Here is a 26012-nt window from a genome sequence, read left to right as displayed (position 1 = left end):
CTATCTAGCATATCATCCAGCCTCGAAATTGGAAACTTATAACCCACCGTAATTCGGTTGATTGCCCTACTGTCAATACACATTCTCCAGCTTCCATCCTTATTTGGTGTCAACAAAGCTAGCACTGCACACAGACTCAAACTCTATCAAATCAGCCCCTTTCGCAGCAGTTCTTCTACCTTTCCCTTTAGAATATCACTCTCCCTTGGATTTATCCTATAATGAGATAAATTAGAAAGGCTAGCACTAGGAATAAGATCGATTTGTTGCTAAATGTCTCTCATGGGTGGTAACCCATCTGGTGTGTCCTTCTCCATTAATTCTTTGAACTCCTATAATAGAGGGCAGACCAATTCTGGTTGCTCCTTCACTTGCTTTTCAGGCTCATTCATCAAAATCTGCTTCACTATCAAAACATGCACCTGCCTTGTTTTCTTAACTTCAGTAGCAAAATTTTCTGTCAAAGTCAAAAACGAGCTCTTATCTGGGATGTCAGGTTTGCTCTTCAAAGAAAGTAATGAAAACTTCATACCATCTTTCTCTAGTTTGTAAACATTACAACTTCCAAAATCCTGCGTATCAACATCATATTGCCAAGGCCTTCCAAATAAAAGTTGACACACATCCATGTCTATCACATCACAGTATACAGTATCATGGTATTTGCCTATAGAGAAAGGCACTTTACACCATTTTGTCACATTTATTTTTCCAGTATCATATTTAATCCACCCTAACGAATAAGGCTCTGGGTGCTTCTCAACAGGCAGCTTCAACTTCTTCACTGTCTCCCTCCCGATAATGTTCTTGTAGCTTCCGCTGTCCACTATAAACACCCTGTCACCAATTGTGCAACGAGTTCTAAATAACTGATGCCATTGCATTTCCTCTACACGCTTAGGGACCAGCATCATCCTCCATACAATATAGGTCTGTCTCTCATTTAATTCATATTCCTCCCCTTCTTCGTCAAACCCATCTGGTTCACAGTTTATCTCCTCATCTTCTTCCTTTCGATCCAACACGTTAACTGTCTTCCGAGTAGAACACTCATTTAACTTATGACACTTCCCAACATATGGTCTTGCATAGAGATTATTTACCTTCTTGGCTTCTTTATCTCGACCCATATTCAAAGGTTGCTTGCCTGCTACCTTATTATCCACAGGTTGTCTATTAAAATTTCTAAAATTACTACGCTCTAGCTGGTTTATAGTAGTTTTATTCACACTCTCTGATTCCACACTGTCTCTGGATCCTCTAAAATTCCTCCTACCTCTATCCTGCTGTATTAATTTAGCCTTTAGAGCTAAATTATTTTCTTCACTCAAAGATCGAATTACCTGTACTCTAATTCTGTCCTTCAAATTAGCCTGCAAACCCTTCTAAATATCGAGCCACTTGCTGCTCTTTTGACTCTAGCAAATTATTTCGCTCCGCCAGCCTCATAAATTCAGATGTATACTCATGAACTATCCTACTACCCTGTTGACACCTCTAATACTGTTGGAATAGGATCTGTTCATAATCGGGCAGTAAAAATTCTAACTTCAGCAAATATTTCATCCTATACCAGGTTCGGATAGAAATTTCCCTTCTCTCTCCCGCCTAGATTGTACTCGCTCCCACTAAACCGAAGCCATCCCTTTCAAGCAACAGGCAAATAATTTTACTCTCCTTTCTATCGGAGTCTCCGCATATTCGAAGTACCTTTCTATCTCAACAATCCAATCTAAAAATTCTTCAATTCCCAAACTACCATTAAAGTAAGAAATATATACCTTTAATCGGAAATCTCCTCTATCTTGAGCTTTGTATCACCTCTGCTCATAGACAGCCCTTCGTTGATTTCGATCGAACTGAGGTGGTTCTGGATCGAATTCTTCTTCCAAATCATCCTCCTTGTAAGCATGTTGCCTATGTGTTGGGTCTGGTCTATTGATAGGTTCACCACGAGCAGCATATCCTGGTGGTCTCCTATCATCATTCCTTCCTCTATTTGGTCAGACTCCCCAAGCATCCAGACGATCTGCAAGCTCCTGAAAGCATTCCTCGAAATGCCTGGACAAGCACTCTATCTCTTGCTCAAATCGTTGCAACATCCTGTCCCCTTGTGGGGCTCCATCCTCCTAATCACCGTCACGAAGAGCATCGCCATTACCGCTAGTCGCCATGCTCTGATACCACTTAACGCAACATAAAAGCGATCAAAAGTAAACCCTAGATAGGTTTAGAGAAAAAATGTATAATTCTGAATAGAAAATAAACTCTCTCACAAAATATGACGCTAGTCTTGAATAGGCGTACAAAAAACTTCAGAAGCCATTTTGAGACTCTAAATAACATTTTTAAGTTTCGTGACAGACCGTTACATGTCTAAAAGCAATAACAAATGTAGATCTCTGAACGAGTTTTCCGAATTAGAGTCTTAATAATGATTCTGATATCCGTAATAAAAATTATGGTCAAAACATTTTTTACTGCTTAAGGGTCGCATTGGCTCCATTTGAGCCAATCCACCTGATCTAAATATTACGGCCCATCTCATTGGCATCATTTTTCTGTACAACATGATACTATTCATAGAGAGTGGAGCAGGAGGTGTGCAGTAAGATAATATGTTGATGTAAATTAATAAGTGTTGCATGAGATAATAAGATTCATTATATTTTCAAAAAAAATTTTATGTTAATTTTACTGATAAAAAATTTTGAGGAATTATTTTTCTGGGTACCATAAAACCAAGAAAAAGAATTGCAAAGATTTTAGCTGATCAAACTGTCTCTTGTAACATGTAAGTTAATTTGAGAAAAAAAAAAGTAAATTGAGCTTGATACTTGTTCTAAATAGAACAATGTCTGCAAATATAAATTTTTGAAATTGGGCATTAAAAAATACAATTCAAAATTATTAATCCAATTTATTTTAGTAGTCAGAATATATCTGCATATATAAACCCTCCATTACAAACTTTCCCCATGGGTGTGGGAGATTATGCAAAATTTCTCTAATGAAACACACACTTGTGCCTACAGAACCTAACTACTGGAAATCCAGACAATGGCATCACTATTAAGGAAGTGGCAAATTGGTGGTCCTCCTGGCTTAACATTAAGGATCTGAAAGGCATAGTGATGTGGGTGCCAAGCTGATGTATCCATGTGGCAAACAACAGCTGCTTCAGCTTTTGACCCATCAACCCCCATTAATGGAACCTTAAAAACCTTTGTGTCTTTGATTCTGTGGCAATAAAACACTGCATATGCATATCTCTGCTTATGGCACACCATGTGATTTTCTCCCATCATTTTGATTCCCTGCAAGATTGTATACTCTTGTTTCTTGTTCTCTTCTTCTGCCTCGTTATAAAAAGCTTGAACTTTTTGTCCAAACTTGGCAGCCACCAAATCAACTAAGGATTCTAAAGATGTAGCACAATACTTGTCTTCTCCTCTAATGGGAAGTGCCTCACATTCTTCAATCGTCTGTTTCAATATTTGAGCTTCCTTTGACGAGGATTTTACTGAAAAATAGTTGAGAATTTCTGGGAATTTGTTGCTTGAAAAGGGAATGGATTCTGCTATTTTACGTGGCAAGAAATTAGACACATTTGTAGATTTAGTGAAAATGATCTTCATATTTTTGCCTGGAAGGAGATCATGGTATAAGAAGTAGACAGTAGTTGCATTGGACATGGAATTTTTGACAAATTTTCTGTTGTCAGGCCAATATCCGACTCCATAGGTTGCTCTTGCACCATTTTGTGGGTAATCTTCCGGAAATGAAAATCTGTTTTTCTTTCCTATGTCTGCTTATAATATAGTTGCCAATCAACAAAAAGAGAATGCTTTAGAATTCAAGAAAATAATATATAATTCTTAACCCACATAAAACGACAGACTACTGACTTTTTTGTGTATATCTGGTGTTAGACATGAAATTTTCCAAAAATTTTATCAAAAAAGAATATCATATATGTAGTGAATCAACTAAGAACATCATATGTATTGTTAAGTTTGCCAGAAATTCTCAAACTAAAAAAAAAAGAAGAAGAAAGTTAATTAACCAGAAGGCTGCAAAGAATCTTGTAAAGTTTTTGGAAGTGGAGTGTTTGGTAACATGGATTGCCAATACACCTTTGCAGGTAGAGAAGCATGACTTCCTCTCAGAGCGATCTGCCATAAAGTTGATGAAAGTGATATAAACGCTATACAACGTAAAAAACTTGAAGCAAAAAATAAACTTCAACACTCACAGTGGTAAATAAAGCAAAAATGAGAAGGAGATGAAACTCCATAGAAATTCCAATAGCTTCCATGGGGATGGGATGCAGTGAGTGTGAAAATATGAACACTTACAGACAAGAAATTATAAATTTATGGGACAAGATTAAAGAAAATTTTTATGTTGCTTTACGAATTGGGTTTAATTGTCAAGGGCGTGGAACTGTGTTCACATCACCAAAGGCCTTGACAAAGATGGCCTGGAATTTACTTGGTTAATTAATATTTTCTCTTTGAATAGGGTTGCATTTGTAGAAGAAATTTTCAAATTGGTAAGTCAACTCGTAAATTTTCTCTCCTCTGATCAGTTGAAAGTTGACTGTTTGATTTGATTTAATTTATTTTAATAAATTATTTATAATATATAAAACACTGCATGCATTTCTCTTTGTTGCCGTAACATAAGACAATGACTTATGATAATGTGAAAAAAAAAAGAGTACCAATGGTATAAGAGTATCAGTAATCAGCGACAAAAGAGTCCACAATCTGTAGTATATTAATGTGGAAAAAAATAAAAAAAAGAAAAAGTTAACGTTATCATGAATAAAATTTAAGCAGCTGCTATCTGCTATGAATGTATATGTGGGGGAGAACTGAGAGAAAGTATGCCACAGACAACATAGGAAACGACAAGTCCCTGAAAAAAACAAAAATTTAACTAGTGGAGGTTGTCTTAAATTGTCAATAGAAGTGGCTAGCTTCTACGACTTTTATCTATTAGGAGGCTTGATATGACAAATACACAAATGACAGAAACTGACATTGCATGACTTTTCTTCACTGAGAAAACAAACACTTCCTCCTTGTTTTATATGACCTGTTCGTATTCATGAATTAAACTTAAATCCTAAACAAAATAACGTTAATGTTTGATGGGAAGCAATTGTGCATTGAATTTATTCACTTTACCTGCCACTTCAGCTGTAGTTACTTAAGTTCAATTCAGAGGTGAATGATCAAAGTAACTGCCGAAAACTCATGATGAAGATGCTAATAACATTTACATTACATATTTATATTTTCCAGTACAGTACCATATAATACAGGGCAGTGAAAGAGAGTGAAGCATGGAACTAAACTTCCATCCATACACACAGCATTACAGGCATTTTCCCTCAGGCTTAGCTACTGAATCCTCGTAGGAAAAAAGGGAAAAATCTCTCCCAGTTTTACTTCTGAAAATGGCTTAGTCAATGGATTCCATTTATCCATTAGGTGGGAAGAAACTTGTTTCATGGTTGGCCGAGATTGAGGGTTGCCACTCAAGCAAGCATGTGCTAGTTGTGCAATATGTATTATTCCTTCTGCAGTTTTGTATTGAGGAAGTGGGAGGCGTTGATCAACCATATCCATGAGAAGTGTATGCTCATCCATCAGCGAGGAGGAGGGGAATGAAAATGATGATGAAAGAGATGAAATGAAGTCACCTGGATGTCTTCCCACTAGAATTTCAATTGTCACCACACCAAAACTGTAAACATCGCATTTTTCATTCACCATCATCGTGTAAGCTAGCTCTGCAAAAGCGTCCAATCACACATTTCAATTTCCAGGTTTTCAATAGCATTGCAACTAATGCAAAGGATGATCCTCTACGTTTGGTAGCGCAAATGAAATGTAACGTAATCATTTTTTTTGTTTGGAAACTCAATGTACAGTTTGATTGCGTTACTTTGCATTATGGTCTACAATTACTTTGATCATTTATGGTAATAAATGCATTGATCCTAGTATGTATGATTCTGACACTTGAATCCCAGGAAAGAAATGACATTCTCACTAAAGCACATTAACTAATCTAGGAGAGCCAGAAACAAAATTCCCTTAGCAGTCTAGACAAAACCAAACGTTTTTTTTTTTTCCTGAAAATGGGGAACCGCAGAATTACGTGTAATCAAATTTCAGAAGGGAAAAATAAAATTTTTCAACAAATTTTGTTTATCAATTGCACACAGCCAAAATTGTTTTGCACTTCATCAATCTCCACATCCTTTATATGTGTTTTGAACTATATCAAGGATGTTACAAGGGTTTTGAGTTCATTTGCAGAAGAGGGTCAGCTAAAAGGTAGAGTTTTTATGATAGCATTTAAAAAAGAAAGAGGACAAAGAAAATTTTTTAGCTTCATATGGACAAATAAATGAAGCCAAAGAATGTACCTGGAGCTGAGTATCCGAATGTGCCTGCAAATGAGGTCCAATTTGATGAGTCAGGCATCAAAAACCTAGCTGTTCCAAAATCAGAGACATGAGCCTCAAACTCCGAATCCAACAGAATATTGTTACTGGAAATGTCTCGATGTATGATTGAAGGAGAGCAGTCATGGTGCATATAGGACAACGCATTAGCAATTCCCCTTACAACATTTAACCTCCTAAGCCAATTCAACTCCACTGCTTGGTCTTCATTGCTTAAAATATTTCTTAAACTTCCTCTTTCTATGAATTCATATACCAAAAAAGAGTGTTTGGCATGTGAACAAAAACCATGTAACTTCACAATGTTTCGATGACGAATGTTCATCAACACACAAATTTCACTTTTAAACGCTTTGAAATCAGTCACCTCTTCATTTTGTGACTGGTGGAGTTTCTTTACAGCAACCACTCGACCTGTTGGCAGGACAGCTTTGTACACAATTCCATATCCTCCTACCCCAATGCAGTACTTGGAGTTGAAATCCTCAGTAGCCTTAACAATGTTTTCATATTTCATATCCTTCTTACGACTTTCACCACTTGGATTCACTTCTTCTGAGTTAGCTTTTCTGTTTCTAATTCTTTTGTGGAGAACAAAGAAACCACCAACCAAAACACTAACTACGAACAGACTACACACAAGGGGAATGACCATAGCATAAACCAGTTTACTATGCTTTTTTCTGATGGTTTTGTTGATTGCAACGGAGACACATGCCTCTAGTCTAGTGTTATTGCCACACAGGTATCTGTTGTTTTGAAGTGCCTCAAATGGAGCCTGCTGAAAGGCTTTATTGTTGGGAATTGGGCCCTCTAACTCATTATAGGATATATTCACTACCGTCAGGCTCGATAAATAACCAAAAGTAGTTGGAATGGGACCTGAAAGCAGATTGTGGGAGATGTTCAATGTCTCCACTCTTTGCAACAGTCCGAGTTGTGGTGGTATCATTGCTGTTAACAGATTATGACTAAGATCAAGACTTTCCAGGGATATTAAATTGCCCACCTCTACAGGAATACTCTCTGTGAGTTTGTTCTTGCTGAGATTCAAGAACAATAGCTTTGAGCAATATCCAAGCTTTTTGGGAATTGGTCCACTTAGATTGTTAGCTGCCAAGTTAAGACGCTCTAGTTCAGATAACAATCCAATTTCTTCAGGAATACCTCCTGAAAGTTCATTATCATCAAGAGAAAGTTCAAACAATGTTAACTTCCCCAATTCCTTTGGGATAATCCCAGCAAGGTGATTTGATGAGAGCTCAAGTGAATGCAACTGAGCTGCCATTCCAATGTCAGCTGGTATTGTCCCAGAAATATTATTATTAGAGATCTTCAGGGTTGACAATTTGCTGAAACTTTCCCATTTCCATGAAAGCTCACCGTAGAATTTGTTATCACTCAAATCCATAAAGTTCAACTGTGGATACACGCCAAAGTCTTCAGATATATTTCCAGTGAGTTGGTTTGACTCAAGATGGAGCCTTAATAACCTGCTACAATTTCTCATGCATCTTGGGATGGGACCAGTGAAATCATTTCCATTAATAGCAAAGGACTTGAGGCCTTCACCAATGCAAATGTCTTGCGGTAACTGGCCAGTGAATCTATTAGAATATATTATGAAAACTTCCAAAAGAGTGAAGTTGTTCATCTCTGAAGGAAGCGTTCCAGAAAGTTCATTCATTTCAAGGAAGAGTGTAGTTAGCTTTGTCAACTTCCCAATTTCTCTAGGTAAGGAATTGAAAAGTTGGTTATCAGTAAGATAAAGAGAAGATAATGCTGTCAAGTTTCCAATGGAAGCTGGAATTGGACCATAGAGATTATTTTGGGACAAAGCAAGTTCTGTAAGTGATCTGAGCATGCCAATTTCTTGTGGTATGGAACCAGAAAGTTGGTTGCTAATAAGAGAAAGAGCCCACAGATTTGTCAGGTTTCCTATGGAAGTTGGGATTGTACCAGTGAGACTATTTACTGAAAGATCAATTTCAGTGACAAATTTCAACATTCCAAGTTCTTGAGGTATGGAGCCTGAGAGTTGATTCATATGAATGTAGAGAATTGGCAAAGTGGTCAGATTCCCTATGGAAGCTGGTATTGTACCAGTGAGAAAATTGTTTGATAAATCAATATAAGTGAGAGAATTCAACATCCCAATTTCTTTGGGAATGGAACCAGAGATTTCATTGACAGAAAAATCAAGGATGTTGAGCTTGGATAGATTGCCAATGTGGGAAGGAATGCTCCCATGGAAAGAGTTATTACTAAGGTTAAGCTTGACAAGATTGGGAAATGATGGAAAGCTGAAACTCTGAAGCGTACCTTTCAAACCAGAATCTCTAAGGCTTATATTGGAGACACTTCCTGCTTCATTGCAGTGTATGCCAAACCAATTGCAAGGGCTTCCAGCAGTAGTACTCCAAGAATACAGAAAAGATCGGCTTTGATTATCAAGAGAAGCCTTCCATCCCAGAAGAGCATCTGCTTCTGCTTCTTCAGATTGAACAGCAGCAGCAGGGGATCCTGTAGCAAGAACATGAACAGAAATTACCAGCAGAGGAATAACAAGGAAAAGGAGTGATTTCTGTAGCCTGGAAGCCATGAACTGTGAGAATGGAAACATGATACAAACAGAAAATGGGATTGAGAAGCAATGACTTAAGAAGATGCATCAACTAGCGTTGATTGGCATCTAGAATTCACAGCCTCAATTTTAAACTTATTTTATCTCTCATCACTTGACAATAGAAGGAAAGCAACAGGTTTTATAATGAAGGCAAGTTTCAAAGTCAACAACAAAGTGTTTTGACTAATATTCAATAATTTATTGTGTGAGAAGAAATTTTCTATTTAATTAAGTGTTTTTTTGTTATTGCCATTGGAGATTTTACCAACAACTGTTGAAGGATGTGTTGACCAACGATTCCCGACGCCTCAAAATCAAGTTGCAGAGGAGTGATTAAACTGATGGAGTCGCGGTTGCATGCGTCAGTGCCAATCCTCAATCTCGTTCAATAATGAGACGAGTTTTTTCACAGCTTATTGCTAAACGGCTTCCTAAGAAAACCACTATCTGCAGCAAGATTGGGGAAATTTTGGTTCACAAAACTTTCACTGCCTAAGCCTTTGAAGAAGCAGAATTATTGTATTGGATTGCAAGCCTTGATTGCCAATTTGCTGTGCGCGGCTCAGTGTTGACTAAAAATTGAACTTTTGGTTAATTTAAGTTGCGGATATGTTGTTTGTTGAAATGTTTCTCTAATATTTGGCCTCTGTTTGAGACATAACATCGCTGCGATGTGCACTGCGAACTCAGACAGGAGATAATTGAATAACTCCCACCCCAGAAAATTGAGCCTAAAAAATCTTGTCTCAGAGTACCAGTTTCTTTCTTTCTTTCTTTCTTCTTTTTTTTTTTCTTTTTTTACAAAAAGCTTATTTTAACGCCCTAATTATCGATCGATAGTCAAATCTGTCCTTAAAGATCTTTTAGACTCGATAAAACTCATCAACTTTTAATCAATTTAACAGTATTAATCAACATAATCAAATAAATTAATAAAAAATTTTATTATAAAATATTAATTTTATATTATAAATAATTAAAATAAAAATTAAATAAATTATAAATGAAAGGAAGGTAAGTTCTTCAAATATAACCTTACAATAAAATTCACTAAATTTTCAAAACTTCTCATCAAAATCAAAGATAATTACATAATTAAAATCATAGAATATATCTATTACAATAGAAGATTTCTTCGTTATCAAAGGAGAGCTGCAAATTTGTAAGCATTAATTGAATTAATTAAGCCGAACTTAAAGGTTAAAGTGCTAAAATGAGTTTTTTTTTTTTTTTTTTTTCCTTTTTCTTTCTTTTTCAGTACCAACATTACCCCAATCAAAAAATGGCTAAACGAAAGCAAAAGGTTAATCAAATTTCCAGAATCTGAAGGAAACTGGAGAAAGAGAGATGGAAAATTTTCATAAGTTGTGTCGCTGGACAGGTTAGGGAGAGAAGAACATGACATTGAATTATAGAACGTATCGCCATAGCTGGGAGTGACGCGAAAAGTACAGTGGTGGAGCCGAAAACAATGTCTGGCCTGCACACAATCGCGGCTGAATACAAAATCACGAGAAAAGGCAACTCGCTTCTCCAAATCCAAAGTTTTAAATGCATGAAACTGAAGCATTACTGCGAAGTTTCCAAGGCCCTTAGCAAGCACTTATGAGTTTGGAAAGGAAGATAATACAATCATTCAGTTAAAAAACATCCCTATTAAAGATTCCATATTCTTTTATAAATACCTTTGTCTGAACGCAAATCCCATTGTCCCTTCAACCTTCTTTGTAATAAAATTCCATCCTCATAATCATCAAACTTCATGGCGCCTACATTAAAGGAACTAAACTCTGTATCACATCTAGTTCTGTTCCACCTTGCTCCTCTGTTCCTACTTTCTGGTCAAGTACTTGCTTTTGCTGGGGCTGAGCATACAATGGCAGCAAGGAATATGGAAGCAGAAGCTCTTCTAACATGGAAAGCCAGTCTTGACAACAACAGCCAAACTGTCCTGTCTTCGTGGACTGGAGGCAGCCCTTGCAATTGGTTTGGAATCCATTGTAATGAGGCTGGTAGTGTCACCAACATATCTATGATGGACATTGGATTGAAAGGTACGCTTCAGAGTCTCAACTTTTTGTCCATTCCCAATCTCCTTGAGCTTCACCTTCTTAACAACTCATTGTATGGAACCATTCCTTCACGTATAGCTAATCTTTCCAAGCTCACTAAGTTTCGAGTGGATATCAATGATATATATGGAAGTATACCAGTTGAAATATGCTCATTAACAAGTCTTGGTGTTCTTTCCATGGCACACAACCATATTAATGGCCCCATTCCTCAAGAAATTGGGATGTTGAGATCTCTTTATTATCTTGATTTGTCACATAACAACCTTAGAGGTACTATTCCAGCGTCAACAGGAAACTTAAGCAATTTGGTAGAGCTGCACATATCTGAGAGTGAACTTTCAGGTTCCATTCCCAAAGAAATTGGACTTCTCACCTCTCTCCGTGTACTAGACTTAGATGTGAATAATCTCAGTGGTGCAATCCCATCTTCTATAGGAAATTTGACAAACCTAGCTAAAATCTTTCTTAATTACAATGAACTTTCTGGTACTCTGCCTGTAGAGATGAATAATCTTACGGCATTAAAAACACTCCAAATGAGTTATAATCGGTTCTCTGGCCATTTACCCCAAGACATTTGCCTTGGTGGATTACTTGAAAATATCTCTGTTGTTGCCAATTATTTCACGGGTCCTATCCCACAAAGCTTAAGAAACTGCAGTAGCTTAATAAGAGTCAGGCTTGACCAAAACCAGCTTACAGGGAATCTAGCTGATGATCTTGGGATATACCCAAAGTTGAAATATTTAGATTTGAGTGACAACAAATTCTATGGACAACTTCCATCGAAATGGGAGGGTTTCCTAGGTTTGTCAACATTGCGAATCTCAAGTAATAATATTTCTGGCAAAATTCCATCAAACTTGGGAAGTGCAAGTCAGCTGCAATCACTCGATCTCTCTTCAAATCATCACCTTGTTGGAGGAATTCCCAAAGAATTAGGGAAGTTAAAGTTGCTCGACCTTGTTCTTAATGATAACAAACTTTCAGGTGGTATTCCACATGAGATATTGGTACATGACCTTGAAAACCTCAACTTGGCATCAAACAATTTAACCGGATCGATTCCTGAACAACTTGGGGAATGCCTATCTCTATTGACCTTGAATCTTAGCAATAATAATTTTAAAGATACTATTCCTGCAAAGATTGGCAATTTACATTTTCTAGTAAATCTTGATCTCAGCTATAATTTGTTGATGGATAGCATTCCATCTCAGCTCGGAGAACTACAAATGCTTGACACATTTGTTAATAAAAACAGAGCAGAACAGAGAATATGAAGGAAAAAATGGGATATCCTTTTATTCATCAAATGCTCTTTAAATACAATCACAAAATGATCAAAAACCCAGATTTCGTGGATACTAAATATCTCACGTCAACAATAAAATAGGAACTAAAATAACAAACATTGACTTATTAAAACTAACAGTAAAAGTGCAGTAAATATTTTTGCATTATTATCTAACATACTCCTCCTTAATGCAAAAATCTATAACTTGTAACTTATCTCTGAGATATGCAAACTTCTCAAGAGGAAGAGCTTTTGTAAACAAATCAGCTACTTGCTCTCTTGAATTGCAAAACTCTAACTGGATACTTCCTTCCGCAACCTGCTCCCTTATAAAATGATGACGAATATCAATGTGCCTTGTCCTTTGGTGATGAACTGGATTTTTGGCCATTGAAATTGTGGACTGATTATCACAGTAGATAACAGTTGCTTCTTTCTGCTCAAACTTCATATCTTGCAAAATTCGTCTGAGCCAAATAGCTTGACAAGTTGCTGAGGTGACTGCCATATATTCAGCTTCAGACGACGATAATGCTGTGGATGGTTGTTTTCTAGAACTCCAGGATATGGCACTAGACCCAAGCAAGAATAAATATCCTGTAGTACTTCTACGGTCATCCAAGGAACCTGCCCAATCACTGTCAGAGAAACCATACAATTTAAAATTGTCTGAGCTAGAATAGAACAGCCCATAAGAAGAGGTTCCCTTTAAGTATCTTAACACTCTCTTCGCAGCACCAAAATGAACCTTGCTCGGACTTTGCATAAATCTTGACAGGAGACTAGTTGCTTGCAAAATATCCGGACGACTATTCGTCAAATAAAGTAAACTTCCCACCAAACTCCGATATAATTGAGAATCTACTTTCTCTTCTCCATCATCCAAGCAATATTTATGGTTTGTGATCATTGGAGTTGTGACTGAATTGCAATCTTTCATGTTAAATTTTGTAAGCAGATCATTCACATATTTTTGTTGTGAAACAAAAATTCCAGCTTTACCTTGACTCACTTCCAAACCCAAAAAATAACTCATGAGTCCCAAATCAGTCATATCAAATTCGGTCACCATAATCTTCTTAAATTCAGTGGATAACTCAATACTATTTCCAGTATAGATTAAGTCATCCACATAAAGGCAAATGATCAATACCTCATTGTCTGCTTTTCTCTTGACATACAAAGTGGGCTCGCTTGCACTCTTTTGAAAACCATTTCTGCAAAAATGTGAGTCGATTCTCCCATACCAGGCCCTCGGAGCCTGCTTGAGGCCGTAGAGAGCTTTCTTCAACCTGTACACTTTCTTTTCTTCACCAGAAATTTCATAGCCCTTCGGTTGTTGCACATAAACCTCTTCTTCCAAAATACCATTTAAAAAGGCCGATTTGACATCAAACTGAAAAACTTTCCAGTTAAGATAAGCAGCAATAGAAAGAGTAGCTCGAATAGTGTCAAACCTTGCCACTGGAGAAAATGTTTCTTCGAAGTCAACACCTTCACGCTGCATATAACCACGTGCAACTAACCGAGCTTTGTGTCTCTGGATAGACCCATCAGGCTTGTGTTTTACCTTGTACACCCATTTCAGCCCCACAACTTCTTTACCAAATGGCAAGTCAACCAACTCCCACGTTTTGTTTTTCTCTAAGGCATCCATCTCTTCATCCATTGCCTTTTGCCATTCTATGATTTTTGTTGCTTCTTCAAAACTGCTTGGTTCTTGAGTGACCACAAGATGACATTCATCAAGTTGCTCATAAACCTCCTGTAAGGATCTCCATTTTCGTGGAGGTGTACTTGATGAAGAGGATGATGTCGAACTAGAAGGACTGGAAATGGGAGTATTTGGAGGTGATGAATCTGAACCACCATTGTTACCTTCATTTTGAATTTGTTCAGGAATAAATTCTTCATTATTTTGTGAAAAATGTACCCCTGGCTGCATCTGAAAATACGCTGCAGGAGAAATCTTCAAACAGGAGTGAATACCCTTTTCTCATAAATTGACCGACGCTTAAAAGACTTGAGTCCAAATCAGGCACGTAGAGAACATCTTTAATCTCACAATCATTCATCTTCACAATTCCTTTGCCATGGGCTTGACGAATTGTTCCATCCGCCATTTTAACATTGGATTTGAAGGACTTATCCAAACAAACAAAAGCCCCCAAATTAGCAGTCACATGTTTACTGCTAGCACTGTCCATATACCACACATTAGAATCACATTCTTTAGTAGCCAAGGCAGCAAGAAATAAACTTTCACATTCATCTTTATTCTCTTGCTCGACCAAATTTGCTTGATTTCCTTTCTGTCGACAATACTTCGCTATATGACCTTGTTTCCCGCAATTATAGCATGTAAAATTACGGGAACGATTTTCACCTTTACTGGTTTCAGTGTTGTAATTCTGACTCTGACCACCAGCTCGTCCACCCCCTCTGTTACCTCTGCCTCCTCTTCTTCCATGCGAAGAATGTCCACCGCGATTATTATGGTCATTGCTATAATTTTCTCCTTCTTTAGATATCTGCAATTTGGCATGAAAGGCTTTTTCTACATCATCTTCTTCGTAACCGCGGTGCCTATCTTCATGGGATTGTAAAGAACCCATCAACTCATCAATAGTCAGGGTGCTTAAGTTCTTCGATTCTTCTATTGCAGCTACGGCAGACTCGTACTTCTTGGGCAAACTCCGCAAAATTTTCTCCACAACCTTTTGATCAGACAACCGCTCCCCGTACTTTCGCATTTGGTTTACAACTTCCATTACTCTATTGAAATATTCATGCATAGACTCGCTATCCTTCATAACAAAGCAATCAAACTTCCTGCGAAGTGTCTGCAGCTTTACTGTAACCACCTTCTCAACACCTTGGTAGTTAGTGTGAAGTATATCCCATGCTACTTTCGCTTTTGTTGCAGCAGAAATTCGAGGAAAAATAGCATCATCTACAGCTTGTTGGATGAGGAAAAGAGCTTTGTTATCTTTCTTCAGCAAGTCTTTGAGAGTTTCAGCGGATGCTGTTTCGTTGTAACCATTCTCCACAAAATCCCATAACTCTTGGGAAAGGAAAAGAGTTTTCATTTTGACACTCCAGATATCATAATTGTCGATTCCTCGAAGGATTGGAACCGAAGGTTGTGAGAGATTAACTCCTACTGAATTATAAGCCATCTGGACGAGAACCAGGCTCTGATACCAAATGTTAATAAAAACAGAGCAGAACAGAGAATATGAGGGAAAAAATGGGATATCCTTTTATTCATCAAATGCTCTTTAAATACAATCACAAAATGATCAAAAACCCAGATTTCGTGGATACTAAATATCTCACGTCAACAATAAAATAGGAACTAAAATAACAAACATTGACTTATTAAAACTAACAGTAAAAGTGCAGTAAATATTTTTGCATTATTATCTAACAACATTAAACCTCTCCCACAACAAGCTATCGGGTACCATCCCAGCCTCTTTCAATAATTTGTTGAGCTTGATAACAGTAAACATATCCTACAATGAGTTGGTAGGTCCGATTCCTAATATCAAAGCCTTTCTGGATGCTCCCTTTGATGCACTTAGAAACAACAAGGACTTATGCGGTAATGCGACTGGATTGAAGGCTTGTGTCTCTCTAAAAACCAATGGAGCTGCTCCGAAAATGGCCAACCAAATTCTTAAACTGATTGTTGTTCCCGTCTTAGGTGGCCTTATTCTAGTTTTTGTCCTACTTGGAGGTTTTTTCGTTTGTCGCCGTAGAAATAAAAGCAGAAAATCCAAGTCAGAGGATGAACATCGTATAGACCTTTTTAAATCATGGGGCCAAGATGGCAGAATGCTATATGAAGACATTATTCAGGCTACTGAGGATTTCAACTCCAATTATTGCATTGGAGAAGGGGGATATGGGATTGTTTATAAAGTTGTGCTGCCAAAAGGTCAGGTGATTGCTGTAAAGAAACTCCACCGATCACGAGATGGTATGACACCTGATTTGAAGGCATTTAGAAGTGAAATTTGTGCTCTATCTAATGTCAAACATCGAAATATTGTGAAGTTATATGGTTTTTGTTCACATCCAAAGAACTCATTTCTGGTTTATGAGTTCGTAGAAAGAGGAAGTTTGAAGATGATATTGAGCAAGGATGAACCTGCAATGGAGTTGGATTGGAAAAAGAGGCTGAATATAGTAAAAGGAATAGCTAATGCATTGTGTTATATGCATCATGATTGTTGTCCACCGGTCATTCATCGTGACATTTCAAGCAACAATGTCCTTTTGGATTTAGAGTATGAAGCTCATGTTTCTGATTTTGGCACTGCTAGGCTCCTGATGCCCGACTCCTCCAACTGGACGTCATTGGCAGGCACCTTTGGCTACATAGCTCCAGGTGCGCATCTGCATTAATCTTTTTTGGTTCAAAGATTTTCCTTGCTGTAACCGTAAAAATTCTTAGTTCTTTTTTTTAATAATTTTTTCTGTAGAGTTAGCTTATACAATGAAAGTGGATAAAACATGCGACGTATATAGCTTTGGAGTGGTGACACTTGAAATAATAATGGGAGAGCATCCAAAAAGTATCATCTCATCACTTTATTCATCAATTGATAGATCCACATATAATAGACCAACGGCTCCTACCTCCTGAATATGAAGTTGCTAAAGGAGTGGTCTATATGACAAGGCTTGCATTCGCATGCCTGAGTGATGATCCTCAAACTCGACCGACCATGCAGCAAATTTCAATGAAGTTAATAGCTAGGTGGCCTCCTTTGACAAAGCCATTTTCCATGGTAGATTTGGAGGAATTATTGGGTCATGATGAGGGAATTATATTCTAAAGTACTTGTTATATTTTGGATGTATATATGCCACCAACCATTTAAAATGACATATTACCTAAAATTAAGGAGGGTTGCTAAACTTTCATATGTGCTTACACAATGATTAAGAGAACAATTAGATCAACCTATATTTTGACAAAATATTTCTTAATTTGATTTATGCTCTGTTTGATCCATGAAAATATTTTGTAGAAAAATAATTTTTTATATTTTTTTAATATTTAGAACATTCAAGATATTTGGTCGATATATTTTTTTATAATTAAATAAAAATTAAGTTATTTTTAAAGAAAATGATTTATTTTTTAAAAAAGAAAAATTCAGTATTTATTTCTTGATTGGAATTATTGTTAGCCTTACTGAATTTTTTTTAATAATCTTGTTCTTGAGAATATTGTTGGTTTTAAGCTTGTTGTCACTGTCAATATGATGCTCTTAAATTTCTTCGAATTTTTTTATTTCCATTAAATTTACTTTTGATTTTGTTTGATTTCTTGAAATTGAGTGGAAATAAATTCAGTTTATGCTGAAATTTATGGTTTTAGAATTTTGAAGAAATTAATGGTTTGAGTTAGAAGGAAATTGAAGACTTTTATCTTTTTTCCATCGATGTTGTCTCTGATGCAAATTTTGAGAAAAGTCTTTATGTAGTTTATGAAACTTGTACGGGTAATGGGATGGCATTGCTTCTGTTCTGATTCTCTAATTTGGTTTATTTGCATCCATCATCATTGCTTTTGTAATTCCATTGGTATATTATAGAGTATTTCAAACACTCTAAAATATAGAAAATATTTTTTAAAAAATATTTTTTATAAAATAAATAGAGTTTTTGGTGGTATTCCACATGAAATATTGACACATGACCTTGAACATCTCAACCTGGCAGCAAACGATTTAACTAGATCCATTCCCGAACAGCTTGGAGAATGCCTTAGTCTTTTGACTTCGAATCTAAGCAAGAACAGACAGTATTCCTGCCTGCTGAGTTTGGCAATTTACACTTTCTAGTAAATCTTGATCTAAGCTATAATTTGTTGATGGATGGCATCCTATTCCAGCTTGGAGAACTACAAATGCTTGAGACATTAAATCTCTCCCACAACGAGCTATCAGGTTCAATCCCAGCCTCTTCCAGTAATTTGGTGAGCTTGACAACAGCATGCATATTTTTTAGGAATCTCAACATATTTTTGAATTGTAATAAAATGAACTTGAATAGTTATGATCGAATTTAAAATAAATTAATATTTAAAAAATAATATAATGATGAATTTTGAATTTATATATATATAAAGTTAGATTTTAAAATAGATTAGGGAGAGATTAATAAGTGACATGTTTGAATTTATATAATCATATTATTGGACACTTTTAAATTTATATATTTGTATTTGGCAAGACACTTAATATATTTTATTTTTATTTTTATTTTCAAATTATATTTTTATATTTAATAATATTATTAATTAATACGTTTATAATAAATAAAATTTATTATTTTTATTATTATAATTTATATATGACTTTTTAATTTTTTATAATTTTTTAATATAATATATTAATCACAAAAAAATAAAAATTTTAATATATATATATTTTTATTTTTATTTTTAATGCTAAATAAATTAAAAATAAAATAAAATACACAATTAACTTTACATAATTATATTATATGACATAAATTTATAATTTTTTTATATTTTTTTTAATTTTTTTATAAAATAATAATTAATATATATGTTAAATATAATTTATTACTTTTAAGGTCATTATTAATGTATAATTTTTTTATTTCTTATTTTTTGATATAATAAATATAACTTATTATATTGATTATTATTAAACTTTTGATTTTTTACTACTTTTTAATATAATATAATAAAAATTTTATTATATTTTTTATTTTCATAATAAATATAATATTTATAAAAATTGAATAACAATCATATAAAAAAGATATTTAGATAATAAAAATAAATGGCTGTTATATATATAAAAGTCCAAAAGTAAAAGATTTTTACTATTTTACTATTATATTAGTTTATTGATTTGATAATTTTTATAACTTAATTAATAAATATTATATATTTTTATTTTTCTAATATAAATAATTAAATAAAATAAATATATATAATTGATTAAAATTATTAGAAAAAATATTAATTGTGATGAAGTATAAAATAATTAAAAAATTAATAAAAGTAATTATATAAAATATTATTAAATTAAAACTTTATTTAATTCAAATAGTTTATATAAAAAATAAATAAATAAAAATAATTAAAGTATAATAAAGAGTAAAATATTATTTATAATACTTTAAATCAAATTATAAATTTTGAACAATCAGAATTATTATAAGTGAGATGAATTTATGAAAAAATATTATTTTATAAAATTATTTTATAAAATAATTTTATATTATTCTATGTAACAGTAATATAAAATATTTTAATAAATGTGCAGACAAATGAATTTGATAGACGATATGCAGATAAACGACTAGTTGTTTATAAAGTCATGTTATCAAAACGCCAAGTGATTATTGTAAAAAAATTAAAGTCTAAACTTTTTAAGCTAAATTTTAATTTCACTTTGACTATTTTTTAAACAAACTAAATTTCAACTCTTGAATTCGAGTTGAACTTTTGAATAAGTTTTGATTAATGAAGCCTAAACTTTCCAAATTTCAGATCAACTTAGTTGATTTTAACTGTTGCTATTAATACCAACCCATTATGCTTTCTCTTTGACATTTTAAAGAAGTTAATTTGGAATTTTTATTAATAAATCTAGTTCAACTGATCTAGACCCATCTTAATCCAAACCATTTGATAAATCCACATCAACTTGGGTTGCATAGTTTCGACAGGATTGGTTTAAGCAGCCTGTGTTTTATGGCATTAGTTCTAACAGGTTCACTGGCCATTTACCACAATACATGTGCTCACAGAAGTAGATAATTGAATAAAAAACTCGTCTTTGTTTAGACGTGCCAATTCCCTGCAAGAATATCTACTTCGCAAAAATTCTTAGAAAACAATATTTAATGGGATTTGCAAAATATATAACCCATTAAATCCAGAAGAAAACGTCATCGAATCACAGAAAGCATCGCCATAGCTAGTGATGGTGCGAAGAGGTCAGCGATGGAGCTGAATACAATGTCTGGCCTGCCGCCTGCATACAGCCATAGTTGAATACAATAGACAAATATAAAGTAAATACTTTCTCCAAATTTTAAGTTTTTAATGCATGAAGCTGAAGCATTATTATTGTGAAAGTGTAAATATAATCTATTCATAATCATAGTAAATTACATAATTATAGTAGATTATTTAATCATATGATTGATAGAATATTTTTAGAAATTATCTTAATAAAATCTTGTAATTTGTATATATACACATTTACTTTAATAGAAAAATATGCTGAAATTGTCCGATCATTCATTATGTTATTGCATGGTATCAGAGTCTCTCCTATAGAGATTTGAATTTTTTTTTGTTCTGTTTGGAGACTTAAAGACTCCTGTTCTTTATCTTATTGCATGGTATAATAGTCTCTCCCATAGAGATTTGAACTTTTTTTTTTTCTGTCCTATTTAGAGACTTAAACCTCCTGTTCTTTTAGGTTATCCATATAGGGTAACATCCATCTCTCACCGCCTATCCAGGAAAGACGCCGGAGCGCCAACGAAGCTGCCTTGAAGAGCCGACAATTGTCCGGCTGGTGAGTGAGCTTCACACTAGGGGTGAGCAATCGGTCGATTCGGTTCAAAACCGAACCGAACCGAATAAACCGAAAACCAAAATTTAAGTATTTATAAAAATCAAATCGAATCGATTTTGGTCAGAAACTAAACCGAATCGATCTAATTCGGTTCGATTTGATTTGGTTTGATCGGTTTCAATTTTTAATAAATTTTTTATTTTTAGTATTTTAAAATTTAATTAAAATATTTTAATTTTAATATGATTTAATTTCTCTATATTATTGAAAATAACATATTATTATCACTAATCGGTTTGGTTTTTTTAATTTTTTTCTGATAAAAACCGAACCAAACCTAAATAACTGAAAAATTTTGAAATGAAAAACTAAACCGAACCAAAATAAATAAAAAACCGAACCGAATTTTTAAATTAAGTCGGTTCAGTCGATTTTTTCAGTTTGAACCGAATACTGTTCACCCCTACTTCACGCGCCGCGACAAGATTTCTAACGCCATCGCACTTGCCTGCGCTTTGAGGCGCGTCGCGTGTCCGTTGCTGCTCCGGTCACCCTCGCCGGAGTCGCCTCGAAGCCCTCTCATCAGTTCTGTGGTCCGTTTACCGTTTGGGTGTTGGGTGGAGGTGTTTTTGGTTTGGATCTCATTTCGATACTGTTCATGTCCTATTTCTTCAGTGATAGCCTACTGTTCACTGGGTTAGGTTTTATTATCTTCCTTTAATTCATTTGAAGGTATAGGAATATAGGGTTTTGATTGAAATGGTTTCTGATAGTAAGACCCATATTATTAAAATTATCTCAATGTCTTCAGTAGCGGCTGAGACAGGTAAAACGTGTTTTATTTCCTCTTCATATAAATGGGTCATTGATTTTGGTGCCACGGATCACATGACAGGTAATCCTTATATTTTTACTAGCTTTCGATCTCATAAAGCACCTTCTGCTATTATTATAGCTGATGGGTCAACTTATAATATTGAGGGTTCTGAGACTGTTAAACCTACTCCTTTTATTACCCTATCATTTGTGCTAAGTTTACTTAATCTTGCCTTTAATTTAATCTTTGTGAGTAAACTTACTAAATATCTAAATTGTTGTATTTTCTTTTTTTCCTGATCATTGTCGCATTCAGAATCTTATGACGAAGCAGATTATTGGTAAAGGACATGTATCTGGAGGCTTCTACATTTTGGATGCATGGGTGCCTCGGTCTGTTGCCTGCTCTAGTTGCCTGCTCTAATGTCGTATCTCTGTTTGAAGCACATTGTTGGTTGGTACATCCTTCTTTACCAGTTTTGAAGAAATTATGCCCTCAATTTCATAAGGTATCTTTATTGAAATGTGAGTCATGTCATTTTGCAAAACATCATTGAAGCTCTTTAAGTCTTAGAGTTAATAAACGAGCTGAGTCTGCTTTTGAATTAGTTCATTCAGATATTTGGGGCCCATGTCCAGTTGGATCTAAGTCTAGATTCATATATTTTATCACTTTTGTGGATGATTACTCTAGAATGACTTAGATTTATTTTATGAAGTATTGTTTGGAAGTGTTTTCTTATTTTTCTGCCTTTTGTGCTGAAATTAAGACTTAATTTAATGTTTTTATGCAAATTTTACGGAGCGATAATGCTAAAGAATATATGTCAGAATCATTCCAGTCTTATATGACTCAACATGATATTCTTCACCAATCGCCATGTGTTGATACACTCGCTCAAAATGGGGTAGCTGAAAGGAAGAATCGACATCTTCTTGAAACTGCTCGAGCTCTATTGTTTCAAATGTAAGTTTTTAAGCAATTTTGGGCCGATGATGTCTCTATTATATGCTTTCTCATTAATCGCATGCCCTCCACAGTACTAAACGGTAATACTTTTTATAATGTCCTCTTTCCTAAGAAGCTATTATTTCCTCTTGAACCACAACTGTTTGACAGCACTTGCCATATTCGGAATGTCAGACCTCATATAACTAAACTTGATCCTAAAGTTTTGAAGTGTGTTTTTTTGGGATATTATCGCCTTCAGAAGGGGTGCCGGTGTTACTCTCCAAACTTCAATAAATATCTGGTCTCAAGATATGTAGCCTTTTTCGAGCAAATTCTTTTTTATCCTATTGCACAAACCTCTCCTGATCAAGAGGAGAACGATGAGTGGGTCATCTATAGAATCATATTTGATGGTGGGACCTCTTCGAGTATGCCTTCCACTGTACAATCTGATAGTAACATTCCTCCTAGTACTTAGCCTCCTGTTAAACCGTCAATTGTTCAAGTTTACTCTCGGAGATCAGTACCTGATGATACATGTCCTGCACAAGAACCTTTTTCGCCATTGGATCCACCACCGAGTGACCTTAACCTCTCCATTAGTCTTCGTAAAGGTAAATGACAATGTCAATCTACCTATTTTGTTGCTAACTTTCTGTTTTATAATCACCTATTATAATACCCGGCTAGACTCCGGTATCGGAATTCCTACCGTCCGGTGGAATCTCGGATGTCGGAAGCCTCTAGTAGGGTAGAAACATGTTTTCATAAAATGTTTTAAAGTATTTCATGGTTTTAAGTATGGAAATTTAATGAGTTTTTGCATGAAAAGTCTTTGGAGGAAAACCCAGGTTCGGCCGCCGAAAGTCAAGTTCGGCCGCTGAACATGCATGCGTTTTGGAGGCACGTTAGGCCCCCGAAAGCATGAGCGAGGGCAGTCCAGGTTCGGCCGCCGAAAGTCAAGTTCGGCCGCCGAACATGGCATGCATGCGGAGGCACATTAGGTCCACACGGGCGAGCTTTTTCTCCCCCGTTGGCGGCCAAGGTGAGTCTCCGCCACCCCTCCCTCGATCTTGAGTGTTTTCCTTAGATCTTTCATGATTTTCACGGGTTTTAACTTCTGTTTCGAAGATCTGTAAGTAAAGAGCAAGTTTTGGGTACTTGGAGGTTCGAAGAGCTCAATCTCTCCATCTCCAAGCTAGGATTGCCCTTCCTCTCGTTTCTTCAAGAGGTAAGCTCGGATCCACTCTTGTTATGTGTTTTAAACAAGCATTAAGTCGTTTTATGGGTAGAGATGCATGTTTAGGCTTGTTGATGAGTTATGGGTTTTGATATTTTGATGAACAATGTATGTTGATTTTGTGTGTTTGAAGTGTTGTAGTTGGGGTATATGCTAGTTTGAGACCCCTAGGTGTAATGTATGATATGTATGCATGTTTTAGAACTAGTTTATGCATGATTTGAGAGTTTGGAGGCGAAAATGCTTAAGGGAGCCAAGTTTCTGCCCTTTGGCAGAAACCAGGTTCGGCAGCCGAAGGAGCTTTCGGCCGCCGAACATGGCTGGGGAGGCTGGCATTTCGGCTGCCGAAGTTGCCCCCGAAAGGAGACTTTCGTCTCTGTCTGGCACTTTCGGCCGCCGAACATGCATGAGTTTCGCCTCTGTCTGGGAGTTTCGGCCGCCGAAGGTGCCGCCGAACCTGCCTGACTTTCGGCTCTGGAGGGACTTTCGGCCGCCGAACCTGCCGCCGAAAGTGCCCTGTCCAGCCATTTCTTGCATGTTTTTATGTGATGATTTCATGATGTTTTAGGGGGTTTTTGGGGAGTATGTTAGAGTTATGTTTATGTATGTTTGGTCCCTCATTGGAGTCCACCTGTGTAGGTTCGGACCCGAGGAACCGAGGACCCCAGCAGTGAGCCAGCTGCTACAGAGTTTGTCAGAGCTAGCCAGAGGTGAGTGGAATAAACTTTAAGTTTTAAAATAAACAAAATATGAATTTTGAGCATGATCCATGCATCATGAATGCCATGAGATATAGTAGGTTGCTTGCATTAGTATTCACGAATATGTTGCATTGCATTTATGATGTTGATGTGGATTGGTCATTGGATGATTCTTTAGTCCTCATATGATATGATGATGTTATGGCATGATATGGTATGGAAGTCCAGGTTGTACCCATTCTACGTCCCTGGCACGATGTAAGAGGAAGTCCAGGTTGTACCCATTCTACGTCCCTGGCACAGTTGGACTGTATGATATGTTATGTTAAGGGAAAGACCGGTTGTACCCATTCTACGTCCCGGCACAGTTGGACTATGTAGAGGACTATAGGTGACAATACCATCCGAGATGTGATTTGTTGTGATGTGTTGCATTACATAATGGCATGAGATTTTAAGTATAGGTTTTCTCTATTCTGCTCACTGGGCTTTGTAGCTCACCCCTCTCCCCTAACCCCAAATGTGCAGGTACAGGGTAGACCAGGAGGTTAGCCAGAGTTTTGAAGTATGCCTATGTAATAGTTAGATTGTGGACATGACAATTGTACTATGATGTAATGTAAGAGATTTCAGTATGTATGTATTGAGGTTATAGATGTGCTTGACCCTATGAGTATTGTAATCCCTTGTTGATACATGATCTTGATGTCTATTGATGTTTATGTTTAAGCCAACTCATCTCATGTTGTATCGCCCGTTGGGGCATTGGTGAGATCCCACAGAGGGATCATAGTTATGTTTACGACTATGTTCAGGTTGAGTTGGATGTTGAAGGAAAAGGTTTTAAATTTTTATGCATGTTGTTGATCATGTATGGGATTATACAGGTTTACAGGTTATATGTTTGGCTTGCTACGGGTCCCGGCGGCCTTAAGTCGACCCGGATCCTAGCGCCGGTAACGGTCCGATTTTCGGGTCGTTACACCTATCTCCTTCAACCTCCATAATTATCTCTCTAGATTCTATTTCTTTGCCTAAGACAGTTAAAGAGCCCCTGACTCATTCTGGATGGCATGATACAATGTTTGAGGAGATCAAGACTCTACATGAAAATCATACTTGGAAACTAATTGATTTACTCTCTAGCAAGAAGGCTGTGGGCTGTAAATAGATTTTTGCCATCAAATTCAATTCAGATGGTTCCATAGTAAGGCTTAAGGCCCATCTTGTCGCCAA

The 26012-nt window shown here is 35.9% G+C and overlaps 2 protein-coding genes and 1 pseudogene across 2 annotated transcripts; 1 reads left to right on the top strand and 2 right to left on the bottom strand.

Moving 5' to 3' along the window:
• Positions 1-2896: 2896 nt before the first annotated feature.
• LOC110612226 (BURP domain protein RD22) lies at positions 2897-4410 on the bottom strand. The gene is made up of 3 exons (XM_021752945.2): positions 4256-4410; positions 4067-4175; positions 2897-3808 (listed from the first exon to the last, which is right to left on the bottom strand). The coding sequence occupies exons 1-3, from the start codon at positions 4316-4318 to the stop codon at positions 3039-3041; spliced, it is 942 nt and encodes a 313-aa protein (XP_021608637.2). The 5' UTR covers positions 4319-4410; the 3' UTR covers positions 2897-3038.
• Positions 4411-5267: 857 nt separating this feature from the next.
• Positions 5268-9873, bottom strand: LOC110610350 (MDIS1-interacting receptor like kinase 2). Its single transcript, XM_021750228.2, has 2 exons — positions 6446-9873; positions 5268-5803 (listed from the first exon to the last, which is right to left on the bottom strand). The coding sequence occupies exons 1-2, from the start codon at positions 9105-9107 to the stop codon at positions 5412-5414; spliced, it is 3054 nt and encodes a 1017-aa protein (XP_021605920.1). The 5' UTR covers positions 9108-9873; the 3' UTR covers positions 5268-5411.
• A 999-nt stretch (positions 9874-10872) lies between these two features.
• LOC122723305 lies at positions 10873-17329 on the top strand (annotated as a pseudogene).
• Positions 17330-26012: the final 8683 nt, after the last annotated feature.

This window comes from Manihot esculenta, chromosome 3, assembly GCF_001659605.2.
Source record: "Manihot esculenta cultivar AM560-2 chromosome 3, M.esculenta_v8, whole genome shotgun sequence".
NCBI classification, from domain to species: Eukaryota; Viridiplantae; Streptophyta; class Magnoliopsida; order Malpighiales; family Euphorbiaceae; genus Manihot; species Manihot esculenta.
The sequence above is the reverse complement of the archived record's forward strand: the minus strand, read 5'-3'. Positions and strand labels throughout refer to the sequence as shown.

Bases quoted from the DNA above. Each gene is read 5' to 3' on its own strand.
- LOC110610350 (XM_021750228.2), bottom strand. From the start codon at position 9,107: ATGTTTCCATTCTCACAGTTCATGGCTTCCAGGCTACAGAAATCACTC. The intron at 5,804-6,445 runs GTACATTCTTTG...ACGCTTTTGCAG, and splicing joins ATTCGGATACTCAGCTCCAG to AGCTAGCTTACACGATGATG.
- LOC110612226 (XM_021752945.2), bottom strand. From the start codon at position 4,318: ATGGAAGCTATTGGAATTTCTATGGAGTTTCATCTCCTTCTCATTTTT. The intron at 4,176-4,255 runs GTGAGTGTTGAA...ACTTTATGGCAG, and splicing joins TTTTTGCTTTATTTACCACT to ATCGCTCTGAGAGGAAGTCA. The intron at 3,809-4,066 runs GTTAATTAACTT...TATTATAAGCAG, and splicing joins AGATTCTTTGCAGCCTTCTG to ACATAGGAAAGAAAAACAGA.